The 17,956-nt window shown below is 39.1% G+C and overlaps 3 protein-coding genes across 4 annotated transcripts; all 3 read left to right on the top strand.

The window, feature by feature from the left end:
* The first annotated feature begins 299 nt into the window (after positions 1–299).
* On the top strand, positions 300–2,594 carry LOC129776813 (uncharacterized). Of its 2 annotated transcripts, none has more exons than XM_055782680.1 (3): positions 300–734; positions 800–2,117; positions 2,181–2,594. In XM_055782680.1, the coding sequence occupies exons 1-2, from the start codon at positions 407–409 to the stop codon at positions 1,555–1,557; spliced, it is 1,086 nt and encodes a 361-aa protein (XP_055638655.1). In that variant the 5' UTR covers positions 300–406; the 3' UTR covers positions 1,558–2,117; positions 2,181–2,594. The 2 variants fall into 2 exon arrangements, with proteins under 2 accessions (XP_055638655.1, XP_055638654.1); XM_055782679.1 differs by having other exon boundaries at positions 794–2,117; positions 2,181–2,585.
* Positions 2,595–5,260: 2,666 nt separating this feature from the next.
* On the top strand, positions 5,261–10,205 carry LOC129774546 (piggyBac transposable element-derived protein 3-like). Its single transcript, XM_055778305.1, has 3 exons — positions 5,261–6,097; positions 6,151–7,113; positions 10,035–10,205. Exons 1-3 carry the CDS (start codon positions 5,261–5,263, stop codon positions 10,203–10,205), a joined length of 1,971 nt encoding a protein of 656 aa, XP_055634280.1.
* Positions 10,206–13,410: 3,205 nt separating this feature from the next.
* On the top strand, positions 13,411–15,267 carry LOC129774545 (uncharacterized). The gene has a single exon (XM_055778304.1). The coding sequence runs from the start codon at positions 13,411–13,413 to the stop codon at positions 15,265–15,267; it is 1,857 nt and encodes a 618-aa protein (XP_055634279.1).
* Positions 15,268–17,956: the final 2,689 nt, after the last annotated feature.

Genomic DNA, 17,956 nt, shown 5'->3' with positions numbered 1-17,956 from the left:
TGTTTTCGAGAACTAAGCATACGACTGCTCTTTGGACCTTTTTACCACATGAATAATCGAAATAAGCCACGATATAGTTGTCATCTGTTTAAAAACAACCAGTTGAATGATTTCATGAGAATTTTGGCCTAAATTATCATGCAACCGTGAGTACTTTCAACATTGTTTTGTTTCTTCCATATACATTCCATATTGAATGCAAATAATTACGACACGATATTTTGTTTGCCAATACAGATACACTTCGCCTACTGCTCCACCTCTATATGTACATCATTGGTACTATCGTATATCGCCGTTCTGCATTAACACACTGTCGTGAGGAAAACATTCACTGCCTGATGCTTGGTTCAGCCAATAACAAACTCAAATCTGTATACAACTGATACGCCAAAACAACAACAAAATGAATCGTCCGCGGAGATATTGTTGTTATCGCGATTGCGATACGAATAGTTTTTCGAATCCAGAGCGCACACTGTTTCAGTTCCCAAAGGATGAAGTTAGGGCGAACAAATGGCTCGAGGCCGGAGCAATCGAGAAAGTCGACTCATCGCCACGGTTTATGTGCGATCTGCATTTTTCCAGGATTTATATGTGCTTCAGTTCCCGTAGGAAAATGCTGCTAAATACAGCCGTTCCCTACCCCTATGGTGTGAGCGACGAGGATCAGGATCAGGAACAGGTCCAGAGTACTTCACAGGACATCCGAGATGAAGAATCTCTCAGTGATCGTAAGCATATAAATTGGCATTTCAGGAATCCTCAAATTAGTTAACGTATTTTCTTTTAGAAATAGAGGAACATGAAATGCACACAGAAATATTATACGTGGATAGTGAGGAAATCCAAGAACCAGAGGAAATATCAGACGAACGAACCGTTGTGATTAAACGACCACTGACTACATCCCCAGGAACGCATTCCAAAGCGAAACTTCTTAAGATTGAAAAATTTCCTACTGCTGCGCGCTCGACCGTGGTTTCCTCGTCCTCACCAAGTACGAAGTCTGATCCTCTAAAGACCACCAGTGCTCCAGAAGCTTTGATTCTACGGAAGATTAAATTGAAGAAAGCATCTAAGCCTGCTGAGGCAAATTCCGAGAAGATTGTAGTTATGCAGAAAACCATTAAGATTGAGGAAGAGAATGACGCGTCAAAGCCACTGGAACGAATTAGATCCTCGTTGAGCTTATCTCCGGCGAAAAAAAGTCCCCAACGTAACGCAGAGCATGCAGAAAATCCTACTGGAACAACGCAAACACCACAACCAGTTTTGTCACCCGCCAGCAGCAGCAGTTCTAAGACACCGCTGATCGAAACATCCATTCAGACCAATACTAAAGCCAAGGAGAAGAACGAATCAATTTACGAGTTTATTTTCAAGGGAGAGGAATATGTTCAGCTGCCAAAAGCTCAGTATGTTGCCGAGAAGCAGGAGATAGAGTGTCTGGTAGATCAATCTCAACAAGAAAAATGTGAGCTGCAAAAGCAGCTCGATTATTATAGAAAGATCGTCAACCAGTTGAAGCTGACACTTCAGGATGTGCCTGAATAAATTTTTGCAATGATTTCATCTATCTAGAACGTGATTGTTTCAATTAATTCAATGTTCATATGCGCGAGTGGTCGTATAGAAAGGTTTGATGATAAAATAAACAATATACAGTAGAGCTCCTATTATTCTCAAATATGATGGCAAGATAACGCAGATAACGTAAGAGAAAAATAAATATTCAACGTTCGCATTACAGAGCCAACCCAGCAAACATTAAATCGTATAACTATTGCACATGCTAAGCCGCATATAAATTCGTATCAAATTACAATCATATAAAATATCAATTCTAGGAAGGTTCATGTTTAACCGAAATCGTATAAAATGCAAAAACACAATTTTCTATATCACTGATGGATTAAGTCGTATATCGGTATAACGATCATCCTAGTACCACAATATGCAGTTTTATACACTCAGATTCTATCCATTTGTTTTCGGGCCTGATGATATGGTACAGATTAATTTGCCTCTCTAAATCACCAATCACCACCAGAAATCGACACTGTACATACGACACCAGGGGGTCTCCGTAGCCACATTGGTTGCGCGTTCGCTTAGTAAGTGATCGATCATGAGTTCAAAACTCAGGACCCTCATTGACCATCTTTGTGTTATTACAGAATAACCACGTCCACGCAACAATCATCAGCGATGGAGATCGATCCACGGTCGAAATAAGATCGATTCATCCATACAACTGCTCTGCTCTGCAAGACACATCGGGCTGCTGTTCTATAAATAACTCAACCAATGATCAATCAACTGTCTCCGCTGTCCGGTCTAACTGGATAATGGAAGAACAGAAGGAAAAAACTCTTACGCCTAAATGGCTATTGTGTAAATGTACTATATGCAATGGTATAGAAGGAATTCTCTTTACGCCGAGAAATGGCAACTGTGTAATGTGCTAATTATTGATATGATAACCATGTGACATGTACACGATAAAAATTCGGCTCTGTTACAGCTAATATGCTAATGAGCCTGAAATAAACAAATGGGATAAAAAAAATACGACACCGCGAATCTTGATATATCAAATTCCTAATATAATGGAATATGGCCTCAATTACGATCTAATATGATTTACTGTTGAACGATTTTTCACAGTATGTAATGAGATGAGATTTAATATGTAGCGAGGTTTTTGCATCTTATGCGATTTTAGATGTACACAATGTATGCTTTGAACGACATTATATACGATTTTGATTTGAATCCACTTTATATGCGAATTAAAACTAGGCTGACCAAACGTACCGTTTTTAACGGGACAGTACCGTTTTTTCGACCGATTTTGATTGTCCCATATTTTTATCGATTTGTACCATATTTTGAGTATACAGAAAATTCTCATATTCCTTAATATTCCAATATCATTATTTTCAATAATTTTAATCGAATGAATATCTGATGAATGAATTGGGATTTACATTGTTGAATTCGTTGAGATTTCACACAACTGTCTTCAACATGCAATCGATATTGAAAGCACCGTTGTAAAACTTTATAAAGATATTCATATTTACACGTTGGAAAAATTGACGAGTTTTTGTTATTTCGTCGTTGAACATGGTGCTAAATTACTTGAGCAGGGTAACACACGATTCCTTTCTCTTGGACCTTCTAACGAGAGGATTCCTAGTATTTTTGAAGGATTGCGCTCTTATTTTCTTTCACGAGAAAAGTTTCCTGTTGTACTACGGATTTAACTGAAAACCGATGCTTAAAACTATAATTGCTTTCAACCAGAGACATCAGTTGGTTGAAAGATCACCAACATTTAGTTGTCGTGTTGAAAGAGACGATGTATCTTTCACTGATATTGCCGTTAATTTTGAGGATTTTATTAAAATTCTCACTAGCGTCAAATTGTCTTCAACTCGATTATCCCCAAAGTTAGTCTGAAACCATGGTTCAAATATCTGTAATTTAAGCTAAGGTGACATTGACTCGGAGTACGCACGAAATTTTGATTGTACGATAACTGACGAAGAGAAACAAACAATTTTGTTCGGTAGAAGCTGGCGAATTCGAACGAAACAAGGGGGAAGCAATGTAACCACACAAATACAACTCAACTATTTTCAACTTTCACTATTGCATACAATTCGTACGACTACTTTTCCGCATCCAGTGTCACCTTAGCCTTAGTCGGACTTCATTCGCAACTTCTCCCGACTTATATCCAATCACTGTTCGTTATGGCGGGTTTACATTAGGGAGATCTATAGCTATAGATGGATTTATTCACCCGAAAATAGATGTAAACGGGTGAGAATATATACGATACATTTCTCCGAGGTATAAATGTATAGGATGAATAGAATACATTCATGCATATGTAAACGCTGGTGAATTTCTTACTGGTGAGAAATCACTGAAGTTGGATGCAGTTCTACTTCAGGTGAATAAATTCACCAAAAATATGAATGTATTCATTATATAAGTTCGCGCTAGTGTAAACAGTTGATGCGATTTCTGTAAATCTCATCATATTTCTTCACACGAATATATCACTAGTCTAAACCCACGCTTAGACGTGCTGTTATTTCGTATCAATCTTACCGGGAACAATACCTGCGTTTGTGATGAAGGTTATCACGACATTGAGCATGTCGTGTTAGGTGTATCCCAGATTGAATTTAGTAAACTCTCTTCGGGCCCGAGGGAAAGAACCCATTGTGCAGGTGCGGGATATGTTTACTAGGTTAGACCGAATCTATTTTTTCCTCTGAACTATCGATCTCCGTGTGTAAACATCAAAAGTGTCCAAATCTCCTTATGTCCCCTCCCCTTTATTCCTCCCCTTCATCCTATTATCCGTAGAATAAGCAAATTGTAAATATAATTTAGAATTGAAAATAGATTTAGAATTTGACTTCATCAAATTTATACAACAGAACCTGTAAAAATAAACGATTTTTTAAAAATAAAACTCTTCAACATTAAAGGAAAGAAGTATTTCTGACTATTAAGGAGCAAAGTTTAGTTGATTCAGATGAAACACAGTGAACGAAATCTTTTTTAACTGTGAATAATTTTGCGATACTGTGTTGGAGTATATTGAAAAATGAAAAGTTAGTCTAGTAAACACACAACAGTATAATTGAATTTTATTGAAGTTAACCCATTTTGTGCCAAGCGTTCGAAAAATCGAACAGCAACTTTGATAATTTTTCTTGTCTTCGGAAAGCAACAATATGGTAATGTTTTTGCACCAAAAGATAGCTTAACTTGTTGGCTACCACTTACCATCAATTTCATTTAATTTTGAATAGCTTTATTGGGCAATGAATTCGATTTAATGCAAGTATGTCCGGAAGGTGTTTTCAATTTCAATAGAAAAACCCAATAAATAACAAAAATATGTAATTTTTTCTACAGCATTACTTTGATAAAAGAACACATATTGTGATGTAGGGCAAAAATCATACGATTGGGCCTCCTACAGGAAAAAAAACAGCCGAGGAAATTGAGTGTTCGAAAAATCGAACGTTGGCCATAACGAACATTTTTTTTCTACTGAATCAATACCAACACATCTAACCTCCGCAGCGCATTCTGGTTTGTTTACATTGGAAGACGGAAGGTTTTTTTTCATTCAATTTTGCGTTTTCAATTGTGAATGTTTGTAAGTATCAATTATTTTAACAAATATTGTCGGAAAGCTACACTTTTGTCCGTATAACCTTAGGTGATGGCGGTCCGCAGAATTTCGTGCGTGGAGGAGCTGGAGGAAATCATCAGTACGTGGAATGATGCTTCTAGTGAGATTGCCGGTGTAAATATTCTTCCGCCGGATCAGGTGGGCGATCTCACCGATGAGGAAAACCTTAATGACGATTCAATTCAACAGAATGACAACATCCCTACCCTCAATGCTGTAGCAGGAACTTTCGAGATCGAAACTTTTGGTAGTATCGATGACATTGCTGAATTGACGACTCCACAAGATCATGCACACAAAGCTGCCGCTCAAGATAAACATTTCTCAGGCAAGATGGCTCTGCCCTCCACTTCACGTAAGAGAGGTAGTGAAACACAGACCTTGTCTCAAACAAAACAGCAAGTGTTGGAGATTGGCTATAAGCCATTGAGTGCATTTCCGGAACCCCATTGGAAAAGTCTTACAACGGATAAAATTGAATACTCTGTTTCGCCTAATAACGAACCTCTGGCTAATAAACAACAAGAGTTGTTCGATACAATCAAAGATTTATCACCGTTACAACTCTTTCTCAAACTGTTTGATGATGAAGTCATATCACTTATTGTACGGGAGACAAATCGATATGCTGGCCAGCAAAATTCCACTTTTCTACTCGACATCATAACCTTGAAAAGATTCATTGGAATACTGCTGTTATCTGGATACCACACCCTCCCCAATGTTAACGATTATTGGTCCAATGAACCTTCCTTGGGAGTTCCTATTGTTAAGCAGTGCATGTCCAGGAATAAGTTTCGCGAGATAAAAAAGTTCATTCACTTTTCAGACAATTACAACCTGAATAAGATGGATAAAATGGCTAAGGTAAAAAAATTGCACTTGTTGAAAGTCTATTAATTTTTTTTTCTTTCAATTAGCTTCGTTCGTTTTTTGAAGTAATGAATCAAAAATTCATGCAGTTTGGCGTTTTCAGTGATAATTTGTCCATAGATGAGCAGATGGTACCATACTTCGGTAGACATTCCTGCAAAATGTACATAAAAGGAAAACCGATAAGGTTCGGTTATAAAGTATGGTGTCTATGCTCAACAGAAGGATACCTCTATCAATTCATGCCATACTGTGGCGCAAGTGACAACTACAACAGGACAGTGGGCTTAGGGGCCGATGTTGTGTTGCGGTTGCTTGGACGAGTTGAGCACCCTACTAGATATGTCATCTACTTTGACAATTTTTTTACAAGCTACCTGTTGATGTTGATCCTAACAGAACTGAAAATCGCAGCATCAGGTACCGTTCGATCGAACCGTGTTGGAGGTGCATTGCTCAAGACAGGAAAAGAGCTTCCGAAAGGTCAATATCATTGTCAGCTCGACGATTGCAACAAAATCGTATTCTGTCGATGGCAGGACAACAAGGAAGTAACAATCGCTACAAACTTTGATCAAATTAAACCAACTCATTCTGTTAAACGTTGGCGCAAAGGAGTGCAGGGTAAAAGTGCCGGCGAACTTGTTACCGTGCAGCAGCCACATGTGTTGTATAACTATAATAAAAATATGGGTGGCGTAGATTTGCACGACAATGCTGCGCAGAACTATCGGATCAACATTCGTTCAAAAAAATGGTACTGGCCTCTATGGATAAATGCGTTGAATTCTGCAGTCGTAAATTCGTGGAAATTGCACTGTTTTGTAGCGAAACACAGAGGCGAAACTTCCTTGCATCAGAAGGAATTCAGAGTATTGATTACTCAAGCGCTGTTACTGACTGGTGATCCAACTACGAGCGACGAGGAAAAGGAGGTTGAAGATTTTGTCCCCAATAACATTCCCCGTATTAGCGGAGGACACCTTATTATAAGGCATCCCGAATTAAAAGTACGTCGCTGTCAGTGGAGAAGCTGTGGCAAACCAACATATTATCTTTGTAAAAAATGCAACAAACATTACCATATCAAGTGCTTTGATAAAATCCATGAATAAAGTCTTACTATTACGATAATCTGTAACATTGATGACGTATATTTAGTTATTAAAATAAACTGTTTTTCCGCAGCGTATTTATACTTTGCAAGTTTTTGAAATTGTTTGATTTTTCGGGAATTGGATTATAGGAAAGCAACGATTATTAAGCGTTGACATTTCTCTACCAGGAACACGATAAAAAAGCAATAGTTTTCGTTTGAAAAAAAAAGCTTGCCGGTAATAAGTCAAAATTTGATAGGTCTCATATCTCCGTAGGTGGATGAATTCAGGTTTTTTCTTTGAAGACTCTTATCTTCCTGCGCTTGTTCGTCTAGGAATGTAAAATTGAAGCATTTATGAATGTCGTATATTTGTTAATTGAAGAGACTTTTTGTTGGCAGTGTGTTTGTACTTGCGAAAAAAAAGTGCAGGTTTCGGCCAATGTTCGATTTTTCGAACAGTCATTTTCCGGAAAATGGAAGATGGGAAAAAAATAATTCTTGTACATTAGGGTTTCCAAGGTGCCAATAATCAAAATTAGACCAATGGATTTCACAAAAAAAATAATTTTTACGGCTTGGTCGTTAATGGGTTAATTCCTAACCGACCATTGAAAGTAGCATTAGTAAAAACTTTCTTTTCCAGATGAATGCAAACATGTTATTTGATGAATACACAACAACTAAAGTAGTTAAAATTGATAAAATACGGTGATGGTAGTACTAATAATTCTTGCCAGTTGCAAATCGTTGGGTGCAAATATCCTCAGAAATGGAAAATGAATTTCTATAGTGTAACATAGTTTACTCTTTATATTTCCATTACACGATGAAAGCGAACCGTGTGTACGATCCTAAAATAACAATTTCAACTATCGGGAGCGGTTGCAATAAAACCCAGTGCAATAAAATACTGAAAGAAAAGGGACCAAACCGATCGCACACATTTCTTATCGCGCTAGGTTCCGTTGCCCTTAGAATGCAGTTACGAATCTTAGATAAGCTTTAGCCAGAAGTTGAATGTGTTGAATCACAGATAAGCGATAGGTAAAGAACTTATATGCAAAGGAGCAAGAACGTTTATAGTTGTCTCTTTCTTTCACACGTTAGATTTAAATTTAGGCTAGAATTAGGACACAAAAAATTGTATAAAAACCCAAGGTTCTCTGAATAAAGCAGATAGTCTTTGAAATCGTGCCGTACGATTTAAGTCCAAAACCTCCAATTGAATCGACTGACGAGAGTTCTTCAGATTCAAGTTTCCCAACGCCCGCAGCAATAGTTGTATAATTTGCGCTCGGAGTTCGTGAAGATCTTGTACTCGTTGATCCTCCCGCTTAGTTTATATTTGATAGATTAATCAGCTCCCGTTCATTGCTCGTTCCGTACGGAATTAGTGCGAAGGCAGTCAGTTCAATTTGTTGAAAGAAGTAACTCTGAGTGGCTTCCGTTCGTGGCTCGTTCCATAGGGAATTAGTGCGAAGGTTGTCAATTCAGTTTGTTCCAGGAACAAGAGTAATTCACTCGACACTTTTTCTAGTGCCAATCCAGATTCGCAAGGTTTATTCCTTCGCATCAACCGAGTTTGCGTATTGGGCATCTTTTACATTCAACGAAATCTGAGAACCCCTATATTGGTTTGACATGAAATGGCTGTATAAAAATGTTTAATTGTTTGGTTTTATACTCGGTTAACTCAATAAAATTCTTAAAAAAAAATGGGTTTTGGTCTTTTTGCTTACGTGTCCCGTTTTTAGTCCGGAACTATATGGTCAGCACAATTAAAATACGCTAAGTAATGTGATTCAATGTTTGCTGGGTAAATTGTTAATATTTACCAAAAAAATCATAATGGGCCTTATTCCCGTATCCACTTACACTTACGTTTCCACTACGCTTACATCTCACTTCACTTTTTTGCGTTTCCACCGATCGTGAAGTGTAAAAAATGAACTTCGTGTAGAATGTAGAGTGGATACCAAAATGACTCTGTGTTCATTTCCGATGTCGTTTCTAATGGCGCGTTTACATTTGGGAGATCTATAGCTGTAGATGGATTTATTCACACGAAAATAGATGTAAACGGGTGAGAATATATATGATACACTTCTTCGAGGTATATATAACCACTATGAATAGAATAAATTCAGGCATATGTAAACGCTGGTGAATTTCTCTTTGGTGAGAAATCTCTAATGTTGGATGCAGTTTTACTTCAGGTGAATAAACTCACCGTTGTTGTTGATGTTGCATTTGTAGGGTGATGGTGATGTCCATAACTATATATAGGGCCTTATTCCCGAATACACTACACGTGAAAACCATGTGTAGTGAGTACAACCTTATTCCGGAATACACGCCACTGTAAACATTTGGTAGAATTAATTATCAATACACCGAGTTCATCCACCGATATTATTCTGATTTACACTTCACGCTCTCTTTTGTGTAAACAGTCATACACTCTCCCGAAAAGTTGGTATATATGACGAGCTTTTTGGTAAATATTATCAATATTTAATAAATGTTTGCAATACGAATTCTTCGTACATATTACACGATATGATGTCAAATCGGCCATTACAACCCAGTATAAGCAGTCGGTTTATGCATATATATATACCTTTATGCATATATTGTTATAAATTTATTGAGCTTTTGTATGCATCTTTATTCATTTATTGAACTATCTGAACTATTTAAAATATTTATTGAACTATCTAAACTATCGACATCTGATCCTGCTTCGATGGCTACAAATTAAGAAAAAATACACAGTTTTTACTATGAATAGCTACGACAGACTACTCAATTCTCACCATTACCCTCTCCCAGGACCAGCTTGTAATTACTTCTCAGCCAAACACATTCGGGAGATATCATGAAACTGACAAAACCCAGATGGCATTAAGTGAAGCTAGCTTTATGCCCCGTTGCAACATTGACTTGACGCGCAGGATACGGAACCTGCGTCGTGACGAATCCGGAAAACATCTAATTGATTGAACCACCGATCACAAACGTCTGCAAAACGTTTATGAAGTTGTCCTTGACCGAATCCAACAGGTAGAACAAGGACTCGACAGGGCTCGTTTTTGTGTATCGAAGTACCCAGATTCCTTACTAAAGGGTGTGTCACATCAAATTGCATCACGGAGAAAACGCTGTAGAAATTCAATTTTTAGGAATTATATCTTCAGCTTTCGCTTATAATCAGATAAGAGTGTATAGATCACGTTGGCCATGCTTCACTGTCAATTTTTCGTAAATTTGGAAAAATGTCGTCGAACGAAAAAGAGCGTCGTGAATTAATCCAGTGCACTCATTTCGAGAATCCGGAGTTGTCACATCGGAACATCGGTAAGATGCTGGGAATCGTCCAATCCACGGTCAGCAGAGTACTAAAACGATACTTCGAGAACCTAACCATCGACCGGAAGGTGAAGAACGGCAAAAATGGATGCTCCGTCAGTGAAAAAGATCACAAGCGCGTAGTTAAGCAGTTTAGACGTGATCCGAGAAGTTCGGTCCTGGATGTCGCCAATAAGCTGAATTTGTCAAGTTCATTCGTCCAGCGGACCAAGCAGCGGGAGGGCCTGCGTACATACAAGGTTCAGAAGGCTCCTAACCGCGACGAAAGGCAAAACATGGTGGGGAAGACGCGAGCCCGGAAGCTGTACACCGAAATGCTGACGAAGCCGCATTGCCTGGTAATGGACGACGAAACCTACGTCAAAGCGGACTTTCGTCAGCTGTCGGGCCTGTTGTTCTTCTCCGCAGAGGACAAATTCAGCGTTCCGGAGGAGATTCGCAAGCAGAAACTATCCAAGTTTGCCAAAAAGTACATGCTGTGGCAAGCGATCTGCTCTTGCGGAAAGCGGAGCGCCCCCTTCGTGATAACCGGCACGGTAAACGGGCAGGTTTACCTTAAGGAGTGCCTACAGAAGCGCTTACTACCACTATTGAAGCAGCACGAGGGCCCGACCATCTTCTGGCCGGATCTCGCTTCGTGCCACTATTCAAAGGACGTGTTGGAGTGGTACGAAGCTAACGGGGTCACCTTCGTGTAGTGTCCATCATATGTTGTTAATTATAATCTTGTATTAATCTTGATTTTACCACACCTGAATCTGATAGACCTTTGACTATATTATTAGGCATACCTCTTTTGTTAACACCTTGATCCACAAAGAATAAAATAGTCTTTATACGTTCACGTTCAAGAGTAGACGCGTTTTTTATTCTACGTTACAAACGGCCCAGACTCTACATTGGCGAACGAGGAGAAATTTTTTCATCTGTCGTGGAAATTTTTGAAAACGTATTGACGAGCAGCGTAAACCGCTGATATTTTGATATTTATATTTACACGAATAAGGTTTCAGTTGGAGTAAGTATTGAATCAATCAGAAATTGTCTCCGGAGTGCATTATTTGGTATGGTGTTGAAAATTGGTGGTAAATGGAAGAAATAGAGAAAACAAAATGGAGTCATCACCATGATTATCGGAAATAGAGAAAAATCAAATTATACGATAAAGGATAAATTGAAAGTGACGAGTAAAAGCATTACTACATGGTGGACAAATCCAGAGTGAAAATTCAAGTTTATATTAGAGCGAATGAAGCTATGGACCTTGCGTTACTGTGGTGATTGATTGTAGAACTCTAGGAAAGATCTGGAAAGTGGAGTTGAGGTTAGATTCGACAAAAATGAGCATGTGTGGGAACAAAATTTGGTGATGATTATGGATGTACCGTTTTTTTTCATGCCGCAGTTGGATGTGATTAGAAAATGTTATCTACCTGGATATTTTTAACATGATGAAGGGAGTGAATCGACGATGAACAATTTTAGCAGCATGATGCAATAATTATTGGAAGCATCTTAGGTAAAGATGTTTAGTCGTTAGTCGAACCGTGTTTATGTATCACGGGGAAGCAGTGAGTCAAAAGCCAAGGTAAGTCAACTGATTGCCTTTAACATGGCATGACTGAGGCGAAATAGAAGTAAAAAAATGGTGAAAGGAAATGAGATCCAGATTCACCAGGCATTATTGGTCGGATCGAAAATTTTAATTGATAGCCGAGATCTTTAATTGAGTCATGAGCCGAGAGCTGGATTCTCATTTGATAAAGCAAGAAAAGGTGAAATGAGCTGAGTTCTAGATTCATCTGATTTTAATTGGAATGTTTATTGGTAATGATCATTGAAGTGAGTCAAGAGCCGAGAGCTGGATTCTCATTTAATAAAAAAAATGATAATGGAATGAGCCAAGCTCTGGATTTACATGATTTTAGTGCAATGTAAATAGATAATTGTCATTGAAGTGAGTCAAGAGCCGAGAGCTGGATTCTCATTTGATAAAGAAGCAATAATAATTCATCTGATTTAGTTGAAATGTTAATTGGTAATTATCATTTAAGTGAGTCAAGAGCCGGGAGCTGGATTCTCATTTAAAAAAAAATAATGAAGATGGAATGAGCCAAGCTCTGGATTTACATGATTTTAGTGCAATGTAAATAGATGATTGTCATTGAAATGAGTCAAGAGCCGGAAGCTGGATTCTCATTTGATAAATAGCAAGAATGAAAATGAAGTGAACTGATTCCTAGATTCCTGAGTTAGTTTTATATACCTTTCAATTGATCAGAGGACAATGATAGGAATAAGATTGATAAAATCTGAAAGGAAGTCACAATAGCAAAGTTGTTTAATAAGGACATTTTAAGAGGTTGAAAAGGACCAAATACAAATGGAGTTGTAGGTCTGATACTAATAAAGTTTTGACGGGAAGCTGGTGAATTTGAAAATGAGTTTTGGGTTTGCAAAATTTGAAATTTTTCCAAAATTAAAAAAAAGGGCTTCTGCGATATGATAAATATTAGGCTTATCGATGAATACAGTAAATAATAACGTGTTGATTGATTTTATAAAGAGTGAAAGTTTGTCACTATACTGTGGTCATCCGACAGAAGTATGTAATAATAAATGATCTCGATCTTGAACAGAACTTTTACAAAAAAATTGCTTGTTCAGAGCAGAGTAGGGTATGAAATTACTACAAGCAATTGTTTAGATTTTGTCAGCGATATTAGCATGAATTTAACAAACGGATACTGAACAAATAATGCACTTATGTAGACAAAACAGCGAAATTTTATGATATTTGGGAACAGAAGTTACTTATTTTGAAAATTCCTATATATAGATGGATTCATTCAGACCGATCAAGCAATTTGATACTAAGGTAGATCAATCTCAGTTGGCTACCGAGTGGCGTAAATGGAAGCGCAGCCTGGAGTACTATCTAGCTGCCAGTGGAATAACAGGTCAACGTGAGAAACGGGATCAATTGTTGCACCTAGGAGGATCAGACTTACAGGACATTTTTGATAATTTGCCTGGAGTTCATGACGTTCCACATGTTACACCTGACCCACCATTCTATGATGTAGCTGTACAGCACCTAGATTCTCATTTTCAGCCATGCCAACGACGCACGTACGAGAGACATGTTTTTCGCCAGATTTCACAACAACCAGGAGAGCGGTTTGGAGACTTTGTGATGAAGCTTCGTGTTCAGGCTGGTCGGTGTGATTTTGACCAGGAAGGGAGTTCGGTGATGGAAAGCATGATCATCGATCAAATTGCTGAAAAATGTCTCTCTTCAGCACTCCGCAAGAAAATCTTGGAAAAAGATCGATCTCTTAGTGAAGTGGTGGCTATCGGGAAAACATTAGAAGACGTCGAACAACAATGTAAGGAACTGGCTCAAAAGGAGGTGGAAGTTAGGACAACATCCACCGTGAACAAGGTAAACCAAAAACCGCCACAACATTGGAGAGCATCGTACCAGCCTACCGAACGTCGCTTGTCCAATTTCCGATTCAATTCTCAAGGACAGTTTCGGCGAACGAACCCCTACGAACAACCTCGATACAGACTGGAAGGAAATGGTGACTATAGTTACTCTAGGATCCAACCGACTTCAAGATCTGCCGGAAATTATCAACAAAATACCGATGACAGAATTTGCTTTGCTTGCGGCCGTCGTGGGCACCGCAAAGGCTCTGCAGTTTGCGTTGCACGAGAGGCACAATGTCGTAAATGTCGAGTAGTAGGCCATTTTGCCAAGTGGTGCACAAAAAGAGTAAACGAGGATCCTCCTCAAGATTCGGTTCTAGCAAAACGCATCAAGACAGTGAACGAAGCTAGCGGGTTACAAAACAACTACAGAAATGTCGATGAATCGGATAAGGAACAACAGATTTGTTTCGTTATGGGGGAAAATGTATTCCGTTTTAAAGTGGGCGGTGTCGAAACCATCATGACAATTGACTCCGGGGCGGCGGCAAATATCATCGATGTTCGTACATGGGAAATGCTGCAAAGACACGAAGCAAAACTGAGGTTCAGTTCTCGAGTGGACCGCAAGTTCAAGGCCTATGGCTCAACGACTCCACTGACCATGATTGGAAAATTTGTAGCCGAGATAGAAGCAGTCGATAACAAGGTGGAAGCAACGTTCTATATCGCGGAAAATGGAATGCAGAATCTTTTAGGCGATGAAACAGCTAAAAAGCTCAAAGTGCTTAAGATTGGATACAATGTGGGATCATTGCAAGAAACATCGACGTCGTTTCCTAAGATCAAAGGAGTCCTCGTGGAAATCCCTGTAGACCCTAACGTCAAACCGATTCAGCAAGCTTACCGACGAGCACCTTTTGCTCTAGAAGAAAAAGTTGCAGCAAAACTCCAGTACCTTCTTGATCAGGATATAATCGAACGTGTCCATCATCCATCAGCGTGGGTCTCGCCTATCGTACCCGTTTTGAAAGATAATGGTGAGATTCGTCTTTGTGTCGATATGCGTAGGGCCAATCAGGCAGTCTTAAGAGAAACACATCCGTTACCGATAGTTGAGGAACTGTTCGGTAGTATCAAGGGGGCAACCCGGTTCTCCAAATTAGACATACGCGAGGCGTATCACCAGGTTGAAATTTCTGAGCGTTCAAGAGACATCACAACCTTCATTACGAAACAGGGATTGTACAGATACAAATGACTAATGTTTGGTATTAGCTGCGCACCAGAGCTATTCCAAAAGGTGATGGAGTCCATCGTTGCTGGTTTGGAAGGAGTTGTTATTTATTTGGACGATGTAATGGTCACAGGTCGAACTCAAAAAGAACACGATGAAAGATTAAAAGATCTTTTGTCTCGTCTGCAACAATACGGAATCCTATTGAATGAAAATAAATGTGTTTTCAATGTCCCTAAAATAGAATTCGTGGGACATGAGTTGTCTAGTTCTGGAATCCGACCGACGGAAAGCAGAATTGCTGCCATTAAACAATTTCGAGCACCAAAGAACATTTCCGAGCTGCGTAGCTTTCTTGGGTTAGTAACATATGTGGGAAGGTTTATTCCTTCACTAGCAGATAAAACAGAACCACTTCGAAACTTACTACGTGCCGGTGTAAAATTTGATTGGAAGTCACAACATTTATATGCGTTTGAGGAGATCAAGAAAGCGATAACCGAAACAGATTTCCTCGGATATTACGACCCAAAGGACCTCTGTATTGTCATTTCTGACGCAAGTCCCACTGGATTGGGAGCTGTGTTGTTGCAACAAACCTCCGAAGGTCACAAAAGAATTATATCCTTCGCGAGCAAAGCTTTAACAGAAACCGAACAAAAATATTTTCAAACAGAAAAGGAGGCATTATCTTTGGTATGGGCGGTGGATAGATTCCAGTTGTATCTACTAGGAAAACGATTCAAATTGATAACCGACTGTAAACCATTGCTATTTTTGTTCCAAGAAAGATCTAAACCATGTGCCAGGATCGAACGTTGGGTTTTACGTTTGCAAACGTACAGTTTCGATGTTGCCTATGAACCTGGAGCTAATAACTTGGCGGACGCACTCTCCAGGTTGTCGGTATTGGAACCAGTAGGTTTCAACACCTCGGATGAAGCCTGCATTCTACAATTGGCACTAACTGGAATCCCACATGCCGTATCTGTTAAAGAAGTTGGAGAAGAATCACTGAAGGACATCGTGCTTCAAAACGTGTTACACTGTTTAGAAACTGGAGTATGGAACGAAATTTCTAATGATTATAAACCATTTGCATCGGAACTTTGCCGAGTCGACAATTTACTATTGAGAGGCGATCGATTAGTCATTCCTGTACAGTTGAGGACACGAATTCTAGACATTGCCCATGAAGCACACCCGGGGATAGTGGTTATGAAAAGAAGACTTCGGCAGAAGGTTTGGTGGCCGCGTATGGACATGGAGATGGAACTGTATGTTAAGAGTTGCAAGAAGTGTACTCTTGTCGCAGCACCGAACCCACCAGAACCTTTGGTCCGAACAAAAATGCCAGACAAAGCATGGATTGATCTAGCCGTAGATTTCGTTGGTCCATTACCCTCCGGTCATAACTTACTGGTCATCGTAGACTATTTTAGTCGCTTCACAGAAGTAATTATTATGCGTCAAATCACAGCTACCCTGACGGTAAAGGCTCTTCATGAAACGTTTTGTCGTTTCGGTATGCCAGAATCCATCAAATCCGATAATGGACCCCAATTCATCAGCACCGAATTTCAAGAGTTTTGCAGACAGTTTGACATTGACCACAGAAAAACAACGCCCTACTGGCCTCAAGCCAACGGAGAAGTGGAAAGATTGAATCGTTCCATTGGCAAGAGACTGAAGATAAGCCAAGAAACATTGGGATCCGATTGGCAGTGGGATCTTAGAACATTTGTGCTAATGCATAATTCTACACCGCATTCGACTACAGGCATTGCTCCATCAATCCTAATGTTCGGGAGGAAACTTAAAGATAAATTACCCGGATTACTGATGAAATGTCCAAAAGTTCTTGAGGAGATTCAAGATCGTGACCGCGTGCAGAAGATGAAGGGAGCGGAGTATGCAGACCATCGGCGCATGGCAAAACAAAACGATATAGAGAAAGATGACATAGTGATAACGAAACGCATACAAAAAGAAAATAAATTGTCTACACCATTTCACCCTGAAGAATTCACTGTTATTTCGCGTAATGGCTCAAATGTGACCTTGAAATCGAAGGAGAGTGGGAAAATTATTAACCGCAACGTATCACACCTTAAAAAGCTCGTTTCAGATGAAAAACCCATCGCGAACGAGCCAGAAGCACCGAACCCAAATAATCACCGGGAGTTGAATTTATCAAATTCCAGAGATACTCCATCCGAAGTAGGCGCATCAAACAAGACAGGTGTTGATGAGTCGAATGAGAACAACGATCTACCGGACATCACTTCAAACGCTAGAGACATTCAATTCGGAAATGGCGTATCGAACCAGTCAGGAGTTGATAAGGCTAATGAGAACAACGATCTACCGGACATCACTTCAAAAGTTAGTAATGGAGCAAAATCTCGTCCAAAGAGGGATTTTAAACAACCACTATATCTGAGTGATTATAAAGTAAATAACCTTGTTTAGTTTGAAGAAAGTGAGGAATGTAGTGTCCATCATATGTTGTTAATTATAATCTTGTATTAATCTTGATTTTACCACACCTGAATCTGATAGACCTTTGACTATATTATTAGGCATACCTCTTTTGTTAACACCTTGATCCACAAAGAATAAAATAGTCTTTATACGTTCACGTTCAAGAGTAGACGCGTTTTTTATTCTACGTTACAAACGGCCCAGACTCTACACTTCGTGCCAAAGGAAA

Source organism: Toxorhynchites rutilus, chromosome 3 (genome assembly GCF_029784135.1).
Source record: "Toxorhynchites rutilus septentrionalis strain SRP chromosome 3, ASM2978413v1, whole genome shotgun sequence".
Taxonomy (NCBI): domain Eukaryota; kingdom Metazoa; phylum Arthropoda; class Insecta; order Diptera; family Culicidae; genus Toxorhynchites; species Toxorhynchites rutilus.
Note: the sequence above shows the minus strand (reverse complement) of the source record. Positions and strands in the feature narration are given on the sequence as shown.

What these genes read in the sequence shown, in the direction of transcription:
- LOC129776813 (XM_055782679.1), top strand. Translation starts at nt 407, where the DNA reads ATGAATCGTCCGCGGAGATATTGTTGTTATCGCGATTGCGATACGAAT. An exon ending in TGAAGAATCTCTCAGTGATC is followed by an intron (nt 735 to 793) that starts GTAAGCATATAA and finishes ATTTTCTTTTAG; the next exon opens with AAATAGAGGAACATGAAATG.
- LOC129774546 (XM_055778305.1), top strand. Translation starts at nt 5,261, where the DNA reads ATGGCGGTCCGCAGAATTTCGTGCGTGGAGGAGCTGGAGGAAATCATC. An exon ending in AGATGGATAAAATGGCTAAG is followed by an intron (nt 6,098 to 6,150) that starts GTAAAAAAATTG and finishes TCTTTCAATTAG; the next exon opens with CTTCGTTCGTTTTTTGAAGT. An exon ending in TAAGGCATCCCGAATTAAAA is followed by an intron (nt 7,114 to 10,034) that starts GTACGTCGCTGT and finishes ACCCTCTCCCAG; the next exon opens with GACCAGCTTGTAATTACTTC.
- LOC129774545 (XM_055778304.1), top strand. Translation starts at nt 13,411, where the DNA reads ATGGATTCATTCAGACCGATCAAGCAATTTGATACTAAGGTAGATCAA.